Source organism: Gnatocerus cornutus, chromosome 10 (genome assembly GCF_029298725.1).
Source record: "Gnatocerus cornutus isolate USDA-ARS CGAHR chromosome 10, icGnaCorn1.1, whole genome shotgun sequence".
NCBI lineage: Eukaryota > Metazoa > Arthropoda > Insecta > Coleoptera > Tenebrionidae > Gnatocerus > Gnatocerus cornutus.
The window spans coordinates 3862340-3875862 of NC_142242.1; the positions used below are offsets into that span (position 1 = coordinate 3862340).

Below are 13523 nucleotides of genomic sequence, written 5' to 3' on the forward strand. Positions count from 1 at the left end.
AAGAACTATTTTTATTGCTATAGAAAGTAAAATGATTGGAGGCCCTCATGCCGGTATTTACTTATCAGCCCACTTATTACGACAACAGGAATGAGTAAATGATAAAAAAATTCAAGTCGCGCGCAAAATTGATTTTTGTTGCTAAAATTTTGAAAGTGGCCGCTCAAGACTTTCTCCAGCGATGGGTGGTCAGAAGAAAAAAGACAGTTTGAGTACATCATACCATCAACTGATGCGTTATGTGGGACAAAACTATAATTTTACTCTTACTACTTATACACTTTAAAGAGAACATTACCACGATGCTTGCCCATTCACTCTTCACTCCGCTCGTTGTGTAGTGCAGTTGTTTATTGTTGTTGTTATAGTTCACGTGGTGTTAAAATTTGAGAATTATGGACACCTTTTATATTTTGGTAAGGATTCTCTATAATTTTTTCAACTAGTTTTCTTCTTGTTTAGTTTCACAAAAGTAGATCAAATCCGTGCTCTAAACTAGGCTAAAGCCGGTATTATTTTAAATGAATAGCAATTCAAGAATATTGAAGAAACTTTCATGTTTTATTTCAGAAATTATTCTTAACAGGATATGATTTGGTTTTTTATTGTTCTGAGAATTTAACGGTAATGCCGAGGCACGTTTATTGCATTCGTGACAATTCTTTAAAGAGCTGTTTATTGCTAATTGCTAAAGAGACGTGACAATGGAAAAGATTCAAAAACGATTTTTACCAGAATTTGGATCTTTAATCAATCGAGGCACATTTTTTGAGCTGATACTTCAGAAAATTCCACTTACAATTATTTTATTATTCACCATTTATAAAACGGAATATAAAACAATTAATGCAGTAAAATGTCGTTGTGTGCTGATATTTATTTTATTACTTTTTTTAAATTAAAATTATAATTAAGTCAGCGTTTTTAAAATTACTAGTTATTGTGTGCAATACCTAGTAAACACGCAATTCTTAAGTTTTTTTTATTAAAGCAGGTGTTAAATTATTGTCTTTAAAGACAATGGAAATATTATTCTAAATTGTCCAGAAAGAAGTGTGATATTATTAAAAATGTATACCTAACTGCCTACCTATCAGTTTTTTCACGGTATTAACATTATGTAAATATTTAGTTCCAGCAGCAGTAAACTAATGTTTTCATTTATTCACCACCTAGGTACCTTATTTTAATTTAATTAAGACATTAAATTTGATATTATCAGCTTCTTTTCACCTCTGCTTTCACTCTTTTTTTTATCTAATTGCCTGTACTGAATTATGATACAAATGTTTTTCTGAGTGATTTTCCTTTAAAAACACGAGCAGATACTTCGTTATGGTTATGCTTAATGGCTAGAACGGATTGCAATTTTGTCAGTACCCACATCTTTCATTAGTGACAAAAAATAAATCTTAATACCTTCATTTTCAGCTTTTCTTGTCTCTGGGGGCATCATTGTCCTTGTCTCTTGAAGAAAACTCAACAGTAGTGTTGACAAGATGGAAAAGGGAGCCCCCAGTTTACCGTCCGATAAAGCACTCTTATTCTCCTCCCCGCCGCAAACCCAAACCTCTCTACGCACCCCCTCGTCCCAACTACGGACCTCCTAGTAAACCTAAACCGGTATACGGCCCCCCTAAACCAGTGTATGGTCCTCCAAAGCCTGTTTATGGTCCACCGAAACCAATATATGGTCCACCACCAAGCTATCATCAGCCAGCACCCAGTTACGGACCTCCACCGTCTCCGGTTTACCATCAAAGTTCTGGATATGGTCCGCCACCGTCGTTTAGTCATCCTGCACCTCCAACAACATCCTACGGGACTCCATCAGGTCATTACTCACAACCTGCTCCTAATTATGGGCCGCCATCTTATGCTCCTCCTGCTCCTTCATATGGTCCACCTGCTCCTTCGTATGGACCACCGCCAGTTCAGTCCTATGGTCCACCACCTGCGGCACCTTCATATGGACCTCCAGCTCCGTCATATAGTGGTCATTATCCTAGTTTTGAGTCACAGACTACGTCATACAGTCACTCGTCGCCAAGTTATGGAATACCAGATGTGTCGTATCATCAAGGATACGACATCCCACAAGATTTCCATACGCATCCACTAACATATGACACATCGTCAGCAACTTATGGCTCTCCAGGAGCTCTGAATTCTTACGGAGTGCCTGCGACGCAACACGAGCCACCATTACACTACAACTCTTTTAGTAGTGCTCATCACAGAACCGAAGAGATCTTACCAAGCGAACAAGAATACCCTTCACAATATACAGATCCATACAGTGCTGACGGAAGTAACAATTATGTCAAGTATGACGAAACAACCCCAAATAGTAACATCAAATTCGAAGCACCAAACCCAACAGTTAGTTACGAAACCACTTCGAAAGTCCCCAACCACAATTACGATGGACCTGGCGTCCAAGACGACTCGCTTGAAATCTACATCAACGATAGGAAGAAACAATTACAAAAATTGAAGAACTTCTACCAATTTAACAATCCTGATAACTACTCCGATGAAGTGGAAATTCAAAAATCACAGTCGTTTGATTTTTATGCGGGGAAATCGCACGGTATGGAGGAAAAGCGAGTTCCACATCGGTCATACAGAACACGTTATCATCATTGATTTTGTTTTTATTATGTAAATATTTATGTTGTTAAAATCACATATCCCATATTTATTGTACTGATACGACCAAAGAGTTAATAAATTACATACCTATGTATTTGCAAATTATTAACAGCAGTGGGTTGAGTTGCTGGTAAAAATTGAAATTTCTTTTTTGGGATTATGTGATTTAAATTAGGAAACTTCTGAAATTCCAATACTGCATGTCGCAAATCAAGAAGTTGCGTCATAATATGAACACTGAAATGAAACTGGTGAAACTTAAAATATAAAATTTCCTCAAGTTGCTGCATTACCGGGTAAATATTTTAAATATTTTCAAGTCATCTAACATTTAAACGACGCACTCCTTTCTAAATAATTGCAGTGATAGTTTATGAATGAAACCAAAATTACTGGAGATAACTTTCAAGTGCCAAAACTTGCATTTTTATTTACTTTCAAACATTTGAGTAAAAGTTACTTAACCATACATGCCTTATACCGTATGAGCAACAAAATTTTAGATAATAGGAGGCCATGAAAAACAAATGAATTTGTCGTTGATTGCCTAAACTAAGCCGTCAAAATTTGACAGTTCTCGGCATGGCATCTTTGGATGGTGATTATTTTATTATGGTATGGATTGGTGTGCAGTTATTTGAAGAAATCGGGAGCGTGCATCGTAGCAATGGTTCTGGCAGAACAAGAAGTTCAAAGAGCCGAAGACATCAAAGATTCAAGCACATATGATTGGGTATGACAACAAAAGCCGACATACGTTTCCAAAACAAAAGTTTGTAGACAGCCACCCTTTATCTAAAGTTTTTTTGCTCATATGGTACTAGATTATACAGCTATTCTATGATAACGGATTGAACATTTGGACATTAATTATTTGTTAATGTTATTGTCATAGTAAACAAAACAAATTATACAAATTTTAGTAGACCCAAAACGCCTGAATGGTTCACATAAATGTGTTGTCAACAATTTTTTTTTTTAATGATAACGAACAAGATTCAACAAAACCCTCTTTGAAAATTGCTACAATTTTAATCAAAATTTTCTGCGAAGATTTGTGAGTCTTATCTATGAAAATGATATTACATAGTTTGAATCAAAAGTGAGCAATTATTTGAAGCAATGTTTTATTTAACATTTGTTAATATGCTAAGGGATCTTTTTTATATCTTGGTGTTAATAACGGATAGCACATAAACGGATGGGACAAAAAAATTAAACTTATTTTTTAACCAACTATTCAATTAACTAAAAACAGAACAAATATTAAACTCACAGATTCTGTAATACTTTTTGACAAAATTTATTATGTTTTTACAAGTTGAAAACCATGTTATTGTTGAATTTTTCTAATAAATAGTTCATTTTTCTACCTATTTTTCAGAACATTATCGTGTTTATTGACTTTTTTAGCACTGAAGCACTGATGAATATTATTCTCAGATTTTGCAATTTTTTTCTGAATTCAATTCCAAAAAGTGTATTTTCTTTTACAGCTTTGCCCAATGATTGGAGACATTTATGAGTAAATATTTGCTTTTTTTGTTTTGTTTTTTTTTCAGGTTCAATCTGTACATTATTTTACGTTAGGCTGCTTTTTGTTTGTTTAATTTTCTATTACATTTCATAACTCCCGTCATTTTGACGATATAATCTGAAATTTAGACGTTTTTTGACTGTGCCAAATTACGATATTCTAGAACTCCGAAAAGAAATTTTAGGGACTTTTATTCTTAGAACGATCAAAATTTTCCAAACATTTTCTATTAGATCTCATAACTCCCGTAATTTTGAATCACGACAATAAAACTTCGACGCTTTACTACAATTAACACGTTTTATAACTGTGCCGAATTACGATATTCTAGAATTAGAGAAAGAATTTTTAGGGATTATCGTTCTAAGACGAAAAAAATTCCAATTATTTTTGATTAGATGTCATAACTTGACATTACAATAAGAAGGTAAAGTCGAAATTTTAGGAAGAAGACTTCTTTCTGCAGCTCTATCTTTACATTTTCTTTGGACATTCTTTTCATCGTACAATATCCATTCCACATATTGTAAAAATTTATCGCCAAAGTAGTTTTAGTCATGAAATGGCTCTGAATAGTGTGTCAACGAATTTAAATTTTTTGTTATTTCGGCGCAGACACAGGATGCTATCTTGCCAATTTTTTGCGGAAAGATAATTTAGTCGTGTTTCACATGGTAAAGTTTGTGTTGCTCCTATCAAAATGAAAATTTCATTAGCGTTATTTATAGTAAGTTATAATTTACAACTATCATTAAAGTAATTAATAATAGTATTTGTTCCACGGTATTACCTGCATGGAAACAGGTTTCAATCTTACGGAGTATCTAGACAATCGAGCGAAGATTGTAGGTGAAGAATTAATTAGATATGCCAGAAACCCAGAAAATTTATACACTGTTAAACTTGATGAAGTCAATAATCTGCAACTGAACGGAAATTATAGCAGTGGAGAAATTTTATTTTTTTTTAACAAACCTTACCTTGCCTTGGATAAAAAAATATTCGAAATTGGAGAAAATTACACTACCATTCCAATATTCACATGGTCCAAAAACATATTTCTTTGGAAGGTACGACAAAAAAATCAAACCAAAAAACTCACTCCCTTCATTTCAGGCAACCGAATTCAAAAACATGAGCTTCCTCATGTTTGCCACTGAACGAAATCTACGGATTTTTGGATTTAGGAACAAAACGGGTTTTTTCAAAATTCAAAATATCGTGCTCAGCAACATAACAGATGCGAGATTTTTCAAAATTCAAAACAACTTATTTCTGGTTGTTTCAAGTTCCAAGAGTTACGACCTCACCTCGGTTATGTAAGTTCACAATTTGAAAGTATTATTTATATTCAAAATTTTAGAATCTACAAATTTATTGGCTCGTATTTTGATGAAACCGCAAACTTTTTAACATCTGGAGCTACTAAACTGCACACTTTTGGTAACAACGGAAGCGAAGTTATTATGGTTTTACAACGATTAGGAGTAAGTTTCGATCTCGTGGTGTTTATACTATTTTTTTCTAAAGGTAGCAACACTGTACGAATTCAAAAGTGACAAAATTCGGAAACTTCATAAAATCGATTTGAACAACTCGACGGAAGTTCTCAGTTATATTGATGATGGGAAACAACACGTTTTGTTTTTATCTGACCATTTTGTGTATCAATATCAGTGGACAGGTCAGTCCTACAAAAAAAATAACAGTTTTTTTCAGACTTAAATTTCAGGGAGCGATTTATTATTTTCGGAACTGTTCAAAGTGAAATTGCCAGCGAATGCTACAAAGTCTGTCCTTTATGTAAATAGTAAACCATATCTGGTGATTGTAAATACAGTAAGAAAGAATATACAAGGTGTTTGGTCTAAACTAAACTGAACATTTTGTAGAGCACTTTTCTAGTTTTCAGTTTAAGTAACTTTCTTGAGATACATAATTCAGGAATCATCATCAGTACTAATTGGTTAAAAGTTTTGAACGTCAAAAGCACAGAAGGAGTTGTGATGATGGTCGGAAAAACGGAAAATGCAGTGGAAGTTAAAACAGCTTCCATTTCAATACAGGCAACTTTACAAAGTTGGTACTTACGTTTCTTTGATGATATGTTACTAAACATTAATTTAGAGGAAAACATCGTAGAGGAGGAGAAACTCTTGAACTGCTTCTTAAATTTAGAAAAAACGGTTTATTTACTAAGGAATAAAATCACAAATGTGGAAAACACCACCCGGAAGTCAAAAGAAAGGACAAATGATGATGTAAGTATATCAACAAGCTTGCGTATCTAGTCCTTCTGAGACGCTTTTATAAAAACTGTTTTATATTTTTGAAAAAGTGAAGTCAAATGTCTGAATAAAATGCTAAATAAAATTAATTTCAGTTACCAGAAGTGCAAAATTTTTGCATCTATTTAAAAATATCAAGTTAAAAATTTAAAATTTATGATCGGAGCATTGTCAGGTTATGATTTTTTTTTTACGAAAATTATTGAAGTGTCGACTTAAAAATATATAGCACCTTTATCTTTTGAAATATGAAGACAAAACTTAACATGTTTTATAACAAAACTACACTCTTTCCCTTGATTTGACCAAAAATGAATTTTATACATAAATGTAAAAAACAGACGATTTTTAGAGTTTGAAAATTACCAGAACTTTATTTTTTGAAATGGAACACCAAATATATTCTTTTTTTTACTCCATCTCTAGAATAAGCTTTCGGGATTGTTGTTAATTTTTATCCTTTCTTGAAGACTATTAAACTTAAGCATTTTTTTTTAAATTTACCACCTATATTGCTGTCGGCACCTTCTCTTGTTCTCTGGGTCATGAGTTCTGGGACACCTGTATACGTTTACAACAGTTAAAGGGTTAATAAATACCCTGAAATATCTCAAAAATCGTCTATTTACAACGTATAAAGGGAAAAATGACGAGAATATAAAACTGAATTCATTACACCAAAAATTTACAGAGTATTCCATTTGAAAAAAACAAGTTCTGGCCATTTGTAAATCCTAAAACTTTAAATCGTTTGTTTTTTACATTTAAGCATAAAATTCCTTTTTAGCCAATTTAAGAGAAAATGCCTAGTTTAGTTAATTAACGTGTCAAGTTTTATCTTCATACCTCGAAATATAATGGGTGCTTTAAATTTTAAAGTCAAACACTGCAACGTCAAAAATTAAAAAAAAAATCATAACTTACAAAGCCGCGACCAAAAATTAATATTTTTGGTTAGCTCACTTACAATCTCATCAAAATTCATCGCCAAAAGTGATGGGTGATAGGGCCTGCAAAGATGGTGCACTTCTGACAACTGAAATAATTTTAAAATATGCAATTTATTCAAACGTTTACATTCACTTTTAAAAAATATGAAATAGTTATTAATAAAAGCGTGACAGAAGGACTACGCAAGCTTAACTCACCCTATACACACATTTTATGTTTTGTCATATTTTTACAGTTTCCAATGAAAAAATGGCAAGACCTAAAAACAAAATACTCCACCGTGAAGAGTGTCGTGGAAGGAAAGAAAAAGAGAATACTAGTATGTTGATTTACCACTCTTCTCATTCTCTTCTATTTCTCATTTTTTCTTATCTCAGATTGTGAACAAACCTGCAACTGTCGTCATTCCAAAAGGAGCAAAAAAACTTATTGCGGCGGACCTGCGGTTCTTCAATCTCAATAGTCAAAAATGGCAACCAGAAACATGGCTTTCTTATAGTCAAACACAAACAATATCCACGCCGGTTGCAATTCGAAGCTTGGAAACAAATAATTTCCAAACGAAATATAACGAGCCGCTACTGAATGGTACGACGAATTGTTCGATTTATAAACTAGAAGCAGTGGTTCATAGAAAATACTGTTTTTCTTTTGGGATTCTTAGCCGATGTCGGACTGCTGCTTCAATTTATAAATTGATTCTTTAGTTGAAAAGTTTGATTTTACTTAAAATTTTAGATGTAATGTTATCCGGGTACAATCAGATCTTCTCTGGTTTTATGAAAGCAAAGAATGTGGAAGTCCACCGCTTGGAAACCAAGTCTCTCAATAACATCTCCATGTCAAACTTCTATTACAAAAGTCAACCAGTTAAAATTAAAGGAGTTAAAACATTTCCAGATGTTCAAATCAGTGAAGTTAAAGTTGACCGCATAAATGGGGTACGTGTCACAATTCTTTATAATATTCTCTAACTAATTGTTTCAGATGGATGCAACAAACCGCGTGTCAGTTTTATCAAGTTTTCCGGATAATTTCACTGTAGAAAACTTATGGGTGGACAACATTAATGGTGTCAACTTTACTAATTTGAAAGAAATGGCTTTTCGAATCGGACAGGTCGATACTATCAACGGAAGTCTAATATTTCAACACTTAGAAGCCAAAGAAGCGTCTTTCGAAACACTTTCCGGAATGTCGAGTGTTTTAACATCATCAACAGATCAAACTATCCACTCGTTTATTGATACAAATCTGATCTTTGCAACCAATGTGACAACAAATCGAATCAATGATATCGATTTCAAGAACTCAGCAATGACATTTGATGGCATCGTCAATGGTAAGAAAGAAAAATCAAATTCGTTAATAAAATCGAATTTCAGGTCCAGTGAGTTTGAATAACTTGAATGTTAAGAACAATCTGGAGTTGAAAGGTGATATTGATAAACAATTCTTGTTATTTAACAACACACATATTGTTGGTACCAACGAGTCAGATTTCTTACAACGATATAATGGAAACGTTACAATCAAAGGGAATTTGATACTGAACGATTTAAATTTAGTACAAGGGGCCAAGATTTTTGTTAACGGGACAGAATTCGATCCAAAAATAGACCAGTTTTGGACTAAAACGACACCACAGAAAATAGCTCATTTTGAGGCGAAAAATGGGATGTCAACGCCACATTTGTTTACAAACTTAATTAACGGAATCAACGTTAGCGACTTTATGTTAAATTCGACAGATCAGATGAAGTCAGGGAGGTTTTATTTCGAATCTGTTATGGTTGACGGGGACATCTTGTTAGATCCAGAGCAACAACATAGTCCAAATTTTGAAAAAATTCAGGATGAAGGGGTGAAAACTGAGGGTGTGTTTAAGATAAAGGGGCGGAAGACGTACAGCAATATCTTGAAAGTTGATGATCTCGAGGTGGGTCATTTAGAGGGAGGCAACGATCAGATAACTTCCAGGAATATAGGTAATGGTGAGGACTTTCTAAGATATTTTATAATATGAATTTCAGATCGAAATATGATTATCAAAGGCAACTTAAATCTCCAGAGAATATCCGTGAAAAATATTAATAATGTTAACATTAAGAATTTGACAGAAAATGCAGTTTACATTGACAAAGCGCAAGTGATACATAAGTTAAATTTTCTCAACTTAACAGGTACGGCATAAGTCATCAAGAAGTCATGAAAAATATTTTACTTATCTATATTTTTAGCGGAAAATGTATTTGTACTTTCCACCGTAAACGGGAAAAACATATCTGAGGTAGCATTAAACCTAAAAAAGATCCAAGAAAGCAAAAAAATTGACAGCGTTTATGTCAATGACAACGTTACTATAGAAAATATCAAAAATTTGACGACTATCAATAACAACAAAGTCGACGAACTTCTGAAAACAAGCGTAAGATTATGTCCTAAGTGTAAATTAAGATAATGGAAATAATATTTCAGCACAAGTTATACAAAAATCAAACTATTTTCGTCCCAACGAAATTCACAGGAACTGTAAAAGTCAAAGATTTACATATTCTGACAGTAAACGATGTAAATTTACAACAGTTATCAAGACGAATTTTGTATAAATCATGGAATCAACCAATCAGTGAACTTTACAATTTCACAAAACTAGAAACAGGTAAAAGCGCAACGTTTATTTTTAATTTTACACACATTTTTAGAAAATCTAATAACCCAAAAAATTAACGACATCAACGTTCGAGATTTAATTGACGTGTCAGCAGAAGAATCCCAGAAGATTTTCACTTCTCATAACTTAACAATGACTGAACACGTTACAATCCAAAACCTGGATGGTGATTTTGGTTGTTCGTTACACGAAAGTTTGAAAAATTTACACAATCCATTGTCCCAATTGTGGGATAGTGTTGTCATTACAGGAAACGCGACCTTTTGGGACAAGGAATCTCCAACCAGTCGTATTTTTGCAGAGATTGTAACTCAGGAAACCAGCGGAGCCGTTATAAAAGCCAAAGTGAGTATAATACAAAAATGAAAACGCATAATATATGACTGTAGGTACACTTTGCGGAACACATCTCTGTGAACAACATAACAGCGCTTAAAAAAATTAATGGGATCGAAATAATGGAGATAATACAGGATGCAATTGTAAATAAGCCAGACTTTACACAGGTGAGTTTGTGAAATTCACAAAAAACGGTTTAATTTCCCTAGCAAAATTATGTTTTTAAATCTATTTCGGTCGATATCTCGGTTATCTGCGGTACAAACTAAAATTATTGGTGCTCATTTTACAAAGAATTTCACGTAGAATCCAAAACATATATCATTCTTTAACAAAGATCCACAAATAATTGAGTGAAAAGCGTTTAAAGGTTCTATTAATAAATTTTTGTTTTAAAACAGATAAAGCTCAATATCTCCAAAACTAAGGCATATAGAAAAATGCGGTTTTCGCTATCGTTCGTCTCGCGTTTTTTTACATAGGAATCCCTTTTTACATATAAAAAAAATCAAAATTTTCGAAAAAAAAAGTCTCTAATTCTAATTTGTTCAATATCTCGATAATCTGCGGTACAAACTTAAATTATTGGCGCCCATTTTACGCAGAATTTCACGTGGAATTCAAAAGATATGTCATTCTTTAATCCAGCTCCACAAATAACTTTCTCTATCTTAATACAAGTGAAATTGTTCTACTTGAAGAGATATAAAAGAAATTCTTGTAGGTCGTCACAGGGAAAAAGACTTTTATCCAAATCGAAGCTGAGGACATGCTCGCTTTAAAAAACACCAACGTTTCTAGGATAAATGAAATTGAAATTGCCGAAATCGATGCTAAAATTGTGTCAAAAAATTCAGTTCCCAATGTACCAATCAGAGGACACAAAACTTTCTTTGGGGGTCTTCAAACGAAACAACTCCAAGTAACATTTTGATCTAATACGATTCACGCGCTCTATATTATTTGTAGACCAACATCATCTCAGGAGTTCAAGTAGAAAATTTGGTCAACTCTGAAGACGAAGCTCCAATCCCGAGTGTAATGTTCGAATCCGTTAACGTTATAGATAACTTTAACGTAACGTTAATCAACAAAATGTTGGTTGAGCAGTTCTTAAATGAGCGACTTTTGAAGAAAGGCACCGATCAGAGAGTAACTGGAAACTTTTTCTTCCAGTATATCACTTTTAAAGGTGGTTTCAATCAAATTAGATTCTGGAACTAACGCCTGTCTTTTAGGGGACGCAACAACTACACATATCAATGATATCGATGTGGAAAACATTGTTTTTGATATCGGTACCCAAGTGATAAGCAGTCCCAAAAAATTCAGAGATCTTAAAGTGCGTGGTAACATTACAGTTCATCTTATCAACGGATTCGATTTATCCAAACTGTACGAGCAAGCAGTGTTCCAAAACGAAGAAACATCCTTCAAGGGGGCTGTGGTAAGTTCATGTTCTAATTCTTGCGTTTATACAGCGTCGTTTCTAGCATCTCTTAAAACCAACGTTAATGGAAGGCAATATACAGACGCGGTACATAAACAAAGTTCCCGTTGACTACATGTTTGACACAAGTGCTCAATATTCTGTTCAAATAGAAGCGCAACAAATACACGAAATCACGAAGATACTCGGGGGTTTTATTAAAAAATACATAGATACAACAAAGGGTAGTTTTCGAAGTTGATAAAATTTAAAGTAATGAGAGTTTTCAGCACTGCCTTCTAAAATACTCTATTTGGAGAAATTCAAGGAGTTACAGATTAACTTACCAAACACTGTAAGTGCTCATGTTGTGGAAACTAAAGACAATATACTCCTCCATGTGGAAACCGAGGAAAATGGAGAAAAATGCGGTTTAGACCCATTGTGTACATGTCCAATGCAGCAAACAATGCAAATCTCGTCGAAGGACTCCGTCATTCCTTTCGTTAACAAAGAGATGCAGAGAGTATACAGTTATTATAGCGATGATCTTATTATAAATTTTATTACATATAGTGGTAGTAGCAGATCAGAATGCCGGTACGTACATCTCGTTGTTCCAACGTTAAATAATAATTCTTTTCAGAACTAACACCACCAAAGTAATTAACGAAAGGTCAACTTTGACATGGAGTGTCCCACCTCAGATGAACATAACTGGAGGTTTCTTTCTTCACAGAACTTTGTTTACCGGATTTATAAGTAGCGTCGAGTTTTTTACAATCTATGGACGCACGTATATCGTTGTTGGTACTTATTATGACGCGGTTTTGGATACGCATAATGTTAACATTCTACTCCTCAAGATTAATCAAGACAAAGTAAGTTTTAACGAAAATATCTAGTTTTTATGCAATTCCTCTTTCAGACCGAAGTTGAAGAAATACAGAAGATTCCAAGCAACGGAATGAAAATTATCTCCTCCTTTCCCACAGCGCAAGGATTCATTCTAATTCTGAGCAATCAGTTGGGGAAATCCAATGGTACGAATACCCGTATAATGCGATTCGATCAAGCAAAGGAGAAGGTAAGAATCAACTTTGTATTTCACTTTTAATATAAAACTTTTAGTTTGGGACTCTCCGGGAAGTTCAAAGTTTCGGAACTTTACATGCGGAAGGAGTAGTGTTAGGAAGAGACAGTTTAATAGTTTTAGCTAATAAACAGTCGCATTTGATTATTTTGAAGTACCATCCTGGATTTGATAATTACTACTTGTATCAAAGTTTTCAGTTGACCTCTCCTATTTCTTCGATCTTGGCGTTTTACGGAGAAGGTAAGAAATCCTTGTTTTGTTGGCATGGAATTTAACTAGTTTTCAGGCTTTGGCATAAGCGATGCGTACTTAACAGTAGTAACCGAAAATCACCAGTACTTCATCTATTCGTTTTGGTTCATTGAAGGGTGGAGATTAGAATTCTCCGGACAATTAGATGATACAACGATCTTAGTACCTTTGAAGCTCAACGGAAAACCGTATCTTTTCGCCCCAGCGAGAAAAACCAGTTCTTTATTAGCTCTTGTTAAACACGACTCAGATTAATATTGTTTTGTTATATTTGTTATTCTTTTTAGGAAATAAAAAACAAG

The 13523-nt window shown here is 33.7% G+C and overlaps 2 protein-coding genes across 2 annotated transcripts; both read left to right on the plus strand.

The window, feature by feature from the left end:
- The first annotated feature begins 133 nt into the window (after nucleotides 1–133).
- On the plus strand, nucleotides 134–2713 carry LOC148167257 (uncharacterized). Its single transcript, XM_088047686.1, has 2 exons — nucleotides 134–416; nucleotides 1432–2713. The coding sequence occupies exons 1-2, from the start codon at nucleotides 396–398 to the stop codon at nucleotides 2647–2649; spliced, it is 1239 nt and encodes a 412-aa protein (XP_087903812.1). The 5' UTR covers nucleotides 134–395; the 3' UTR covers nucleotides 2650–2713.
- A 2179-nt stretch (nucleotides 2714–4892) lies between these two features.
- On the plus strand, nucleotides 4893–13522 carry fs(1)M3 (female sterile (1) M3). Its single transcript, XM_088046894.1, is given in 26 exon segments — nucleotides 4893–4919; nucleotides 4963–5262; nucleotides 5309–5511; nucleotides 5556–5683; nucleotides 5727–5876; nucleotides 5925–6031; nucleotides 6085–6271; nucleotides 6320–6453; nucleotides 7667–7750; nucleotides 7809–8019; nucleotides 8170–8372; nucleotides 8419–8773; nucleotides 8817–9614; nucleotides 9672–9859; nucleotides 9910–10093; nucleotides 10137–10450; nucleotides 10495–10611; nucleotides 11169–11366; nucleotides 11414–11636; nucleotides 11683–11891; nucleotides 11938–12118; nucleotides 12164–12473; nucleotides 12520–12754; nucleotides 12802–12960; nucleotides 13005–13209; nucleotides 13256–13522. Coding segments are annotated over 26 exon segments (5631 nt in total). The 3' UTR covers nucleotides 13477–13522.
- Nucleotide 13523: the final 1 nt, after the last annotated feature.